At 37.0% G+C, this 12934-nt stretch overlaps 1 protein-coding gene across 1 annotated transcript in view; it reads left to right on the forward strand.

Annotated features, from left to right (window-relative positions):
* Window positions 1-12934, forward strand: part of TRAPPC12 (trafficking protein particle complex 12) — a 43751-nt gene continuing 30817 nt past the window's right edge. Inside the window, exons 1-4 of the mRNA XM_003204477.4 lie at window positions 1-1241; window positions 3170-3286; window positions 9125-9238; window positions 10277-10415. Of these exons, the coding sequence (XP_003204525.2) occupies window positions 12-1241; window positions 3170-3286; window positions 9125-9238; window positions 10277-10415 (1600 nt within the window). The 5' untranslated portion in view covers window positions 1-11. The remainder of the gene's footprint in view (window positions 1242-3169; window positions 3287-9124; window positions 9239-10276; window positions 10416-12934) is intronic.

The raw sequence follows: 12934 nt of genomic DNA on the forward strand, positions 1-12934 counted from the left end.
CTAATTCCTGCATGTGGTTTCTCCCTTCAGCTACCATGGAGAATAGTGCAAGCGATGCTAAGGATGCTCGGAGCACCTTGGATGAAGAGGACAGAGGAAATACAACTCAGCAGAAAACTCAGGAAGAAATCCTCTTTCACGAGGAAACCATTGATCTTGGTGGTGATGAGTCTGAAGGGAATGAAACGGTATCAGAAGATTCAAATAACTTTATAGATAAGCTTAACGAACAAATGATGGAGAGTGTCATTATTTCAGACTCTCCAAACAACAGTGAAGATGACACCGGTGAACTTGGTTGTCTGCAGGAGATTGTAGAGCAAATGGAAGCTAAGGATAACCGAAATACTCAAACAGAAGTGGCTAAAGAAGAGCTTTTAAGTAATGAGAGTGAAACTGAACATGAAGAGACGCCCAAAGACATCTCGGAGATTGGAACTGATGATCAGGCATCTTTAAAGGAAGAGTCAATTCAGGAAACAGAGAAAGATGAACCAAAGTTGGGAAACAACATTCCCGTTGAAGCAAAGCCAAATGGTATTGATGAAAGCAAAACAGATGACCAGATATCGTCACCCAGTACTAGCAGACCTTCTGCTGAGGCTGAGCCTATCCCTGTGTGTACTATTTTCAGCCAAGCAAGCAATACTAATGCTCAGCCACAGTTGTTCCTGCCTGATGGCTTCGAGCCTCAGATGGTGAAATCTCCCAGTTTCAGTAGTATCATTGAGACTCCAGTGAAGTCTAATCCACAGGTGGTTCAGCCCAGTCCTAGTCTAAGCAAGTTCTTTGGTGATGCTGTTAACACTAATACTTTAGCTTCAGATTTTTTTGACTCGTTTACTACCTCCAATTTTATTTCTGTCAGTAATCCCAATGCGAGCTCTTCAGTTCCAGAACAGATGTCCTCTTTGTCAAATGGTGGAGAAAGTTCCTGTGCTCAGTCCAACCCTACTTTCTCTGTGGGAAATGGGAGACCTGAAGGAAGTGGTCCTCAAGCATCCCTAGAAACAACGCAGTCCCCCAAACCATTCTCACAAATCCAGGCTGTATTTGCTGGGAGTGATGACCCATTTGCCACAGCCTTAAATATGAGTGAACTAGACAGAAGAAATGATGCATGGCTTCCCAGTGAGGAAACCAGAAATGTTCTCATCTCAGTTGCCACACAACAATACAGCACCGTATTCATAGACAAAGAGAATCTCACCATGCCTGGATTAAAATTTGATAATATCCAGGTAAGAATCTGTGGTTGTACTTAGGTTGTTCATTGTATTTTAGAAATACTGAATAAGAGCTCTCCAAGAATGTGTTTAGTGTAGTGCTTTGTTGCCAACTGACCTCTTGTATTACATCCTTACCAGAAAATTTAATGTCACTGCCTACTAGTACCTGAAACGACTAAAATGTAAGCTGAGTTAAATTTGCTTGGTATATTGGAAACCAGTATTGACAGCATACATAAAATCCAAAGCTGGATCCAAGTATAAATCCACGTGTACAAAAGCATGTAAGTGGAAAGAAGGCATTACAGTATGTCAGTGTAACACGTTTCTATGGTAAGACCTGATGCAAAATCAGCAAGGGGATCAAAGGAGCTCCCTCCTGCTTTCTTTGTTATTATTTATAAGCAAACATGTCAGTATAGTCCAGCTTTGAGGTTCTCTATGACTACATGAATTGCATCACATCCAGTTACTGGTTTTCAGTGGCCTAACTATTCTCTTTCACTGGCCAGACATCGTTTGGTTTGCTGTCGTTCTATATTATTGTAGGGCTTTAAATTGCATATTTAACTGAAACTATAATTATGAAGTACTCAAAATGCCAGCTAAAGCATTTTGTGAGGCATGTTTTTAATGTTAAATCAGTTTCCAATAGCATGCATTAAAGTTTTGGTATGAATATGCATTTGTAAACAGGAGGGATTCCAAATTTTAAAAGGGGCAGAAAGGGATAGGACAAAGGGGAATGGTTTTAAACTAATAGAGAGATTTAAATTAGATGTTAGGAGGAAATGTTTCATTTCCTCCAGTGATCAGGCACTGGTACAGCTTCCCAGAGAAGTTGTGGGTGCCCCATCCCTGGAGGCCTTCAGGGCCAGGTTGGATAGTTCCCTGGGCATCCTGAGCTGGTGGGTGGCAACCCTGCCCATGGCAGGGGGTTTTTAACTGGGTGGTCTTTAAGGTCCCTTCTAACCCAAGCCATTCTATGAATTAAATGTATTTGAGTTTCCTGATTAGCTTCTGAAATCTCCAAAAGTAGTACATAGAACAATGGTCTTGGGCTGCAGTTAGGAAGATGTTGAGAAATAGATAGCTGAGCAGAGCTAGAACATGAAATTGAGGCACAAGAGTACCACGTACAGAATTACTCAGTTTATTGCTAGCAAAGCTGGAAGTAGACCATGTATTTGGACAGTCTTCCTCCTAGCTGTTCCATCATGCAAAATGCAGAATTAATCTGTCTGACTTCAGAAATCTGTATGTTAAATGTCTGTCTGTCTCAGCTAGTCTCATTTCTTCCAATTACTGAGCTGCTTCAGTAGCCTGGTTTCTCTAATTCCAACAGTTATATATTGTTATTGTCTAGTTCTTCTGGAATTAAAAATACTTGCTTAATTTGTTCTGTGATTATTTTTTTTTTTAACTTTTTTTTTCCCTGTAGATATTTAAAGTCAGTTGTTCATGTGCCACTTTATCTGTTATAAATATCAGGTAAAACTTTGATTTGTAATATTTCTGAAAGGCATTTTGTAAGTTATGTGAAAGGTATACTGTGCATGTGTATATATAGAGAGAGTTATGCACTAGCCATTTGTTGCCAGCACTGAAGGGCATGTGTATATGCATACTTAATATAGTGATTTGAAGGTTAATAATCTGAAGGAAACAAATAAGTGTGGACATTTTCATGCTAATTGAAACCTAGACATTAGAAAAAAGAATCTAACCAAAAACGTGTAGTAAATATAGAAATTTTCATTAAAGCACTGCAAATATCTATACATTTATGTTCATTTCACGCAGAAAGTACTAGAAGATGAGTATTTCTCAAGTGAGAAAGATATGTTGCTTACCTTCATTCTGATATTTTGTTTTACCAAAATAATGTTTAAAAGGATCTCATTGTGTTTCTTCTTTTTTTTCCTGCCATGAACACAAAGGGAGATGCAGTAAAAGACTTAATGCTCCGCTTCCTGGGGGAACAAGCTGCAGTGAAGAGACAAGTTCTAAATGCCAACTCTGTAGAACAGTCATTTGTAGGCTTGAAACAGCTAATTGTAAGTACAAATGTTCATAATTTAATATATATTAAATGTCATGCTTCCCTCACTTCCCTCAACGTTACTAATAGCTAATGACTGCTAGAAGGAAATTAAAAAGTGTATATTAAATCTGTTTGTGGTCCTGCAGAAGTACTAGCCAAAGTACAGTAATTTTCTTAATGGGAATGAAACTGGTATTTAAATACTGGTATTAACGGATGTAGTAATTTTTTTTGTATGCGAAAGTTAGAAACAAGGCAATTTTAAGATACTGTGAGTTTTATCAGCTGTTAATGTTTACATAGTGTAAATGGTTTCAAAATAGATTTTAATAGCTTTTTTGTTCATTTCCATATGCATTCTTGATGTTTTCGCAGTAGTGTTTTGCAGAAGATTAGGATGTACCATTAAAATGGTAAGCAAAGCTGAAGTGGTAGCTTCAACTGCTTTTATTTTTTTATTTCAAAGCAGGAAAACTACACTAAAATGCTTCCAAATGAAGGTTTATTTTTCTGTAGTGAAAGGTTCTTTCAGACCTTTAAATAGCTGCGTCCAGCAGCCTCATGAGCTTTGCCTTGTTCCTTCAACCACTGTGTTCCATGTGAAACTCATCACTGTTAAATGGCTGAGCTGAACTTAATCTGTTGAGATGTCAAAACGTTTCAGGCTTATTTTATTTCTGAAAAAAATGAATGAAAAATTACTGAGGAAAAGCACTTAAGAATTGTAAGTGTTATAACAATTTGTATTTAGCATTTAACATTTCATAGTTTAGTTGCGTTACATTACATGTAAAAGCTTCAGAGGAGACTTTTTGTCACGTTTAGAAGATTCTAGATAGTCTCTTCAGACGAATTCAGAGTTAATTTTTGAAACTAAACCTGGAAAAGCATACTGTGGTCTCTATCATAGAGATGATTTTTCTGTCTCTATGTTCTGCTTAACTGGAGAGTTCAGAGAAAGAAAAAATTGTCATTAAGAAATCTTGTCTCCATCTGTGCTAGAGAAGGAAAAGGGCTTTTTTCCCCACATTCGCTCTTTCGTAAGAATCAGTTTGATATACAGGAAGAAACAAATCTTTCTCTATTTGGCCCAGTAGTTTTGTCCATACAAATTGTTTTGTGCTGCAAACTATCTTATTCCTTAAGTACAGTGCTGCCGTGGGTATCATTTTAGCTTTGAGTGTGCACTTAAGCTTCATAAGAGCATTATTATGACTTTGGAATTAAAGCAGAGAATGCAGGAAGCATTGTGCTGCTGTCACTTCTTTTACTACCTGCAGCTGATTTCTTTTAAAATTTATCTCATTTGATGGTGTTTTGTTTTTGTTTTGTAAAATTGAAACCAGCCGTTCAGCCAGAAGTCAGTGTTCTTCAGTGTTCTGGGCTTCCAACTGTTAGCTGATGGCTGAGTATGGAATACAATGAGTTCTCAGTTTTGTTTGTAGAACTTTGGTTTTTATTACAAGAACTAATTTGGTTTATTTGTTCCTTGCCAATAGGACTGTGTTTTGGGTTTTTTTCTTTTTGTTTTTGTTTTGTTTTTGTTTTCTGAAATTGTTAATGTAGAAAACTCATTTTTGTCTGGCAGCAGTCTTATCTGCAATAGATTATATTGCCTAGAAAGCTGAATGCCAGGCCAGAATAAGTACAAGAAGTACTTCTTTAGCAACCACAATTTTACTGTTTTTGAGTGAATTCCTGACAAAATATGTTCAGAGAATGTTATCTTTTCATGTGAAGGGCCATTTACAGGGAATATTCTAATTAACATCTGGATAAAATCTGGAGCTTGAATTCAGACTGTTGCAATTTGTATTACTGCTGTGTAGTTTCCACAAAAACAGGATTTTTCCTTACCTCTTTAGTAGCCATATGAATTACACATCAACGTAGAAATTAATGAGATCACTTCTGTCATATAATTCAATTCCTTTCTACAATGGACAACCATGCAATAGGGCCTGTTTCAAAGGGGTCCACAGCACAGGAAGGAGAAACATAGACTTATGTGTGAGTTGGAGCTAATATCCTATTTAAATGTGTACATGTGAGCTAGTGTCTGAACTCTGAAGTCAAAAGAGATCTAATCAATACAGTTACTGGAAACATCTAAACTTAGATGTGTAAATATGGAGTCCCATCTAACACACCCAAGAACTGTAGGAAGATGCTATAAAATGGCACCAGTAGCCACTGGAACTAAAAGTAAATGCTGAGTCCTGTTAGGTTTGCTAGGTTAAAATGCCCCAGTGACGGCATTCACTCAGTGTTGTAACGATTGTGACTTCTGTTTCGTGTTGCTTTTTGAATTTTTTTTTTTGATGTTTCCTTCTTCTCTACTGTTATTTTTTATGGAGAGACAGCAGTGACATTTTGATTTCTCAGATTTTTTTATATCTTATTTTTAAAGGCAAAATTTTCTGATTTCTTCCAGTTATTCCGTAATAGGTACACTGGCTTAACCATCCTACAGCTCTTCTTGGTATCTCTTCTTTTCCTATTGAAACTAGCATTGTCTCACTGCGACTGTCTAGAGCTCAGAGCAGTATACTGTGCATGTTCACATACATGTTTTTTTACATGTTAATAACTATGTTTTACCTCTTCAATTACTCTGATACCATAAACTGTGTGATCCTTGAGTAGTGATATCCTTTATATTGACAATACTTTCTGTATCTGCAAATAGAGATACCAGCTCCATTCACCAGGATCAAAGATAATACTTTAGGTTGATTCCAGTATACATCATGTAATGTATACATAATTTCTTAACCTTCCGTATAAAAGTTCTAATAAAAAACTTCTACAAGTTAAAAGATAAATTTGTGGAGACAATGAAATTAGTGTTTGCAGCAAAGAATGTCGATGACTGAGATTGTTTTGGGTGGATCATAATATAAACTGTGAAAGTTACTTTAAGGACAGCTAGTTGTCAGACGATGAATGCAACCTAGAAGATAGTTGGCTGAATTTCCAAAGGTGCACGAACAACAGCAGTGTTGTTTCTGAGGCAAAGAGCTGTTCACCACCAACTGAGCTCCATTGGTAAAATTGGGCTAGCAAAAGTGTTTTTTGGTATGAATTTGGTTTCTGGTTGTTTGGGTGAGATTTGTACCCACTGCTGTATGGCTGCTTTGCTGAACTATTGCACTTTGACAATTTAACAGATAACTGAAAACGTGCTCCCAGTAGAGTTATGGTAGAGATGATCTGCACTTGAAGCAGTTTTGCAACTCTGAGGCTTTAAAGGGCTGCAGATGATAAAGAAATATGAGTTTTTAATTCCTGAAATGTTTTATTAATTTGGTATAGGAAAAGGCATTTATCTCTAACAGAAGCACATGTAGTAGCTTGTCTTCACAGCTTTGCTTTGTTTTGCACCAGCAAATAAAAATTATGCATACAAAAGCAAGTTGTGATTGTGTCAGTTCTTATTCCATATTTTACATTAAGTTTTTTACCCTCGTTTGAACAAATAGCAAATTTGCAAACACAAATGGTGTTTCTTACTAGAAACCTTTCTGGTATTTTGAGCAGTAAGGTGTTTGCACTAAACAGACCTAAAATAAAACTTGTGCATTTTGCTGCAATAAATATGCAATGATTGCTCTAAGTATGCAATAATTTCTTCAAGTTGCTAGACCAGGAAAGGGTTACTAACTACATTTTCTTAACTGATGTGAAAGTGTTCTACCAATGTAATTTACAGGGGAGAAGAATGTCATAGCTAGTGGAGGAGGACATTTTAATCACTTTAATGGTGTTACATGTAGAGTTAATGACTCCCTTTGAGTCTATTTTCAAAAGAAAAAAACATATAGAGTTACTTTTGCATGTGATTAATGTTGTGTTCTTGCATATATTTTCAATTATAACAAACTTGGATGCAGTAGTATGGCATACATATTTAATAAGTTAGAAACTCTCCTTAAAAATGAAGGGGTTTTGTATTCCTCTACTTCTAAATCAGTCAGTAATTTACAACATTTTTGTAGCTGATTGAAGAAAAGATCAGAGTCTCCACGAACAGTGCAAACAGTAGTTGGGGGCTTGAGAGGATTAAGGAGGGAAGTTGAATTTTTACCACTAAAAATATCTATTTGTTGGATAAAATTTCAGTAGCTTACCTCTGACTCACAGCAGTTTTCCTTATAGCCTGAATAATGTTATAAATTCTCTTTCTCTGTCAGGTGAGTTCACTTGTCATTGAACACATATTCTGCAAATAACCTGTTTATATCTTCTTTCATAGTTTTACCATTTGTCCTCTCTCTTTTACATTACTTTCTTTGCTTGACAGTAGAATTCCACGTGGGTATTAGTCCTTGTTGTTGCATCACCTCAGCTTCACTGCTTTCATTCAGGAAAACAACATATAGTATTGTATACAAAGAATAAATTAGAGTACTTCTGCAGTCATATGCTCTCTTTGTTCAACTGGAGTTCAAAACATCAAACAAAATTGGCCTGGAGGAGAAGGTTTCTAGGGAGCAGTTACCTTTGAGAGGGTGGTAGCTATTTGGCAGGTTTGGGATTGTTTTTTTTTTTTCAATTTTTTTTTAAATATGAATGTATGAATATACTCACAAGAGAATGAAAACATGGTCTTTCACATACAGTGAAAATTCTGATAATTAAAGTTCTTTGGACACTTAACTGAAGAGAAAAATGAATAAAAAATATTTTCCTTTTTGGCTTGGATTGGGTCATTTTACTTAATTGGAAGATTTTTTTTTTTTTTTTCCATTTCTCATTCTAGAAAATATAATGCCTAAGTATTACTCTCATGTTTGAACTATTGTAGCAGTCTAGTTAAGCTTCCATGGGAGAGCTACACTCTGTGACCTGCAGACAACTCTAATTTTGGAATCATAAGGAATGCTATGTTTCATTTTCTACCAAAGACTTCTTTTACAGTGGTCATCTGACTTTTCCTGGTTGTCTTCTGCAGAAAAACTGGTTTTTGTTTGTGTCCAGAATAGGATTTTTAAAATTGTAGTGTCTTAATTTCTCAGCAGTGTTCCACTATTACTTCTAGATACTAACTCTCATTTGGGAAGAAAAGTTAAGTAGTTTGAGAATCTAAGTCTGCTTCTGCTCTGAGGACAGTAAGAAAATGATTTGTCTCTGCAGAAGAGGAGTAGGTGATGAACATTTCTGTTTAAGACTGTTAGAAATGTGCATTGATTTTTGTTTTTGTGTAGACATCTCAGAAGCTGCTGTGCTGCTTCATGATCATGTTGTCAATCAACTTCTACATTTCCAGTGGAACTCCATTTTTGTCCAGGATATGACAGTGCAGGGAAAAGATGATATTCAGTGCACTGTGATAGCTCAGCTGCTCTTTGAATGAATGTGGCTGTGAAACAGGTCAGAGTATGAAACCTCATCATACCTTTTACTTGGTGTTTTTCCATCCAGCTGATTGCTCTGTTGGCACATTCTCCAATACCATGAAGCCTTAGTCTTTTTTAAACATATTTTCATTGTATTAGATACTCACACAGCTGTATTTGCATACAGGGCAGAAGCCATAGTAGGATGACAGTGTGACAGTGCAGTGAGACTTGTATAGCTGGGCAGGATTTTGTTTAATGGAAGAAAAAATATACTTAAGAATGTGTTCTATAGTGATCTGATAATACTACTTTCTCTCATGCTTTGCTTCACTTTTTCCTTAATTACACCTGGAGCTTTGACAAATGTCATCGTGCTTCTTAACACCAGCTCTCCTGACCGTGTCTTTCTCCTGATGGGTAAATGTAGTTCCTTAGACAAAACAAGCAGTAGTGCATGTCAGGGGGTTTTGCTTATGCGTTCTTGCTACTTACTCTTTTCTTCTTCCCAGAGCAGTAAAAATTGGAGGGCAGCAGTTGATTTGTGCGGACGTCTGTTAACTGCTCATGGTCAAGGCTATAAAAAAAGTGGACTACCTACAAACCATACAACAGATTCTTTGCAGGTAAGCTCAAAGATACTCAGCATAAGGAGATTAATGTAATTTATTGTCTGTTGATAACAGACGAAAGCAGTGAATACTAAAAGCCAACTAAGAACACCTTCCTTCCATCCACCTTCTTCTACTTCCCTGAGTGGCACAGGGGAATGAGAAATCAGGGCTGCAGTCAGTCGCTGCCTCTTCTCTGTGGTCACTCTCTGCCCCAGCTCCATGTGAAGTCCATCCTACAGAATGCTGTCCTTCCCCAGCTGATCGCATATGGGTTTCCCACAGGCTGCATGTCTCCCAGCATTGCCCTAATGCAGCTCCATACCATACAGCCCATCCTACAGGAACAATTCCAGCACTGTCCCAACAAGCTGTCTTCTCAGCCCTTCTGCCCCACTGTGGGCCACTCTTCTCGGGCTGCAGCTCTGCTCACGCTGCTCCTGCGGGGATGTCCATGGGCTGTGGATTCCTTCAAGCCACTTTCACTGCTGCACTGTGGGCACCTCTATGGTTGCACATGAAGATCTGCTCCACATACTGCCCAGGGGCTGCAGGAGGACAGCCTGCTCCTCCGTGGGGCCTCTCCTGGGCCGCAGGAAAATTTTGCTTCATGCCTGGAGCATCTGCAGGATGTGACCAGTTGACAGGTCAGACCCTGACCCTAGGAACTACCAAATTAATGGAGTTTTACCAAAATCATATTAGATCTTAAAATTTACACAAATTTGGAAAAATAGAAGTTGGAATGGTGTATGTTATATGCTAAATCAGTTAAAGGGAGATGTTTTAATTTTGAAACAGCCTATTTATTCAAATCATCTTCAATATTTCAGTACCTTTATAAGTAAATAAAGCACCAGTCTCTGAGTTTTGTTTTAATGTTCTGAGGAAACTATTCTATGAAAAATCATGTAAATCCCAATTCTTACCCGCAAGTAACACAGAAACTCTTCACTTTATCAGAAAAACTTAGAAAGTTGAAGTTTTATTTGGATGTGGCTTGTGATTGAAGCTAATAACAAACTTTTACTTTTTATGTGTACTCATTTGTAGCTGTGGTTTGTGAGACTAGCACTGCTCGTAAAACTGAATCTCTTCCAAAATGCAGAAATGGAATTTGAACCATTTGGAAATTTAGACCAGCCTGATCTTTATTATGAATATTACCCTCATGTATACCCTGGACGAAAAGGTAAGATACTCAATTTATGAAATATCTATTTTAACCATGAGTTCTTGCCCTATTTTTATTATTATCATTATGATTCTATTTTTTTGCTTTCAAAATCTAAAACACTGTTTAACTGTAGATTGTTTCTTTTTCTTTTTTTTTTTTCTCCCCAAGGAGAGTGTGATTAACTACAAAGTTAAATGATGATTTGTGTTACAGAGTTGCTGGTAAGAAGTAAAAAGAAGTAAAGTTACTCCATCACAATATGGGTGGTCATTGTGTTTTATGCTGCTGTTACAACATTGATTTGAGAGAGGAATATTTTTAACAAGTAAATGTAATAGTGTTGTAGTTTAAACTTATTAATCTCTTTGAATTTTAATAGTTAATTCTAGCCAGAAACAGCTGTTGAAGATAAGAGTTTATACATGTAGAATCTATAGGATTTCCTCCTCTATCCATTTTCTGTATGATATTTCATAAAGATCTGAACTGTTTATATCTTTCCAGATAGTGCAAAAGGGAAAGAAAACAGAATCTTTCTGTTCTGTCCAGTATCTGTTTGATGCTTTTTTTTTTTTTTTTTACCAGCCACAAAACTGTAGATTACTAATATTTCTTGAGCCTTAGGTATCATTGGCCCATAGATCCCAAAGTTACGAACAGATAGTGGACACTCACATGGCGGTGTACATTGATAATCCAGGTCTTATTTTCTTAGATTCCCGATTTCAAGGCTAAAAAGAACTTGGAGGATTTGAGTATGATAATTTTTTTGGATAAAAATGGAACTTAAATGTAGAAATTGCAAAATAATTTAAACTAAATAGAAGAATAAGAATTTATTATGTAGCCAGTTGATGAACAGAAAAAAAATGCACCACTAGCCTCAGTAGTTTTTTATCTTGAATTACAAATGATCAAATAGTCAGCATTGTTTAAACAATTGTAGGCAGAAATTTCCTGGTTTCCTTGGCTGTTTGAATAGCAACAGCAGTTGTTGCTTTCTTCCAGAAGTAGACTGAGGGGCTCCTGAGATCTCTGACACACTGTTCCTTCTTCTATTCCACGTGTTGCCTTGGAGTGAATTCTTTATCCTTTCCTCTATACTTTAATTTTCTTCCCAACTATTCAATATCTTCACGCTTTAAAAGTCTTCTTTCATCCTAAGAAAGCAGAAGAGATTGTATCTTTTTCAGTATTAAAAATAAGAATAAATTAAGATCTATACCTGAGTAAATAAGGACACTTAAAAACTCACAGAATCAACTATTTGTGGTATTGATTTCTTCATTTCTTTCCACTGAAACATCAAGCTACAGTGGACCACAATAAGGTCAGAAAGGTAGTGGAGATTTGTAAAACATGCTAAACCAATATTTGAGTGATGTCTAATCACACTATATTCCAAGGGAATAAATAAGTATAAAAAGAAATCTTTTGCTATTCTATTTGTCATGGAATCATAGAATTGTTTGAGTTGGAAGGGGCCTTTAAAGGTCATCTAACCCAACTGTCCTGCAGTGAACAGGGACATATACATCTAGATTAGGTTGGTTGGAGCTCCATCCAGCCTGACCTTGAATGTCATCAGGAACGGGGCTTCCCCCACCTCTCTGGGCCTCACCAACCTTATAGTAAAAAAACACCACTGAGCCATTGATCACTGCTCTCTGTTTCTTGCACCCAGTTTCTTGTCCATCAAGCAATCCACCCATAAAAGCTATATCTTCCGAATTTGGAGAGAAGGATGTTAGGGGGGACTATGTCAAAGGCCTTACTGAAGTCCAGGTAGATGACATCAGTGGCTTTTCCCTTGCCCATTCATGCAGTTATGCCATTATAAAAAGTGACACAGTTGGTTAAGCAAGACCTGCCTTTGGTGAAACCATGCTTGTTATCCTGTATCACCTCTTTCTATTTGGTGTTCTTGTTGTGGCTTCCAGGAGGATCTGCTCCATGATCTTCTCTTGCACTGAAGTGAGGCTAAAAGTTCGGTAGATCATTGGGTCATCCTTTCTACTCTTCTTAAAAATGGATGTGATATTGCCTTCTTTCCAGTCACCAGAGAATTCACTTGACTGCTATGACTTAAAAGGATCATTGAGAATGCCTTGGGGACTGTGTCAGCGAATTCCCTCAAGACTCTGGGATGCATCTCTGGGCTGAGAATTCTGGGATGTCAGCCTGTTGCAGCACACACTGGTGTATCCCTATGGTCATGTATTAAAAAAAATTGTACTAGGATCACTAACACAGGAAGATAGAGAGTATGAAGGCAGTTTCTAGAGCCCATATACCTAAATGTTGAATAATGCATTAGTAGTTAAGGCATTTTCCACCAGAAAACAGAAGACTGGTTGCTTGATAGTAGAGTAAATATGATACTGTATCATCACAATCAGAAAGAAAATGGGAAAGGAGGAAAAAGGAAAAAAAACAACAATAAACCTTATGCATATAGAGTTCTGGCAAGGGGGATAAAAGCCATGTCTTTACTTGTACACATTTTTATTTTTTTTAGTTCTTAGGTTATTCTC

The sequence above is a fragment of the Meleagris gallopavo genome, chromosome 2, assembly GCF_000146605.3.
Source record: "Meleagris gallopavo isolate NT-WF06-2002-E0010 breed Aviagen turkey brand Nicholas breeding stock chromosome 2, Turkey_5.1, whole genome shotgun sequence".
NCBI classification, from domain to species: domain Eukaryota; kingdom Metazoa; phylum Chordata; class Aves; order Galliformes; family Phasianidae; genus Meleagris; species Meleagris gallopavo.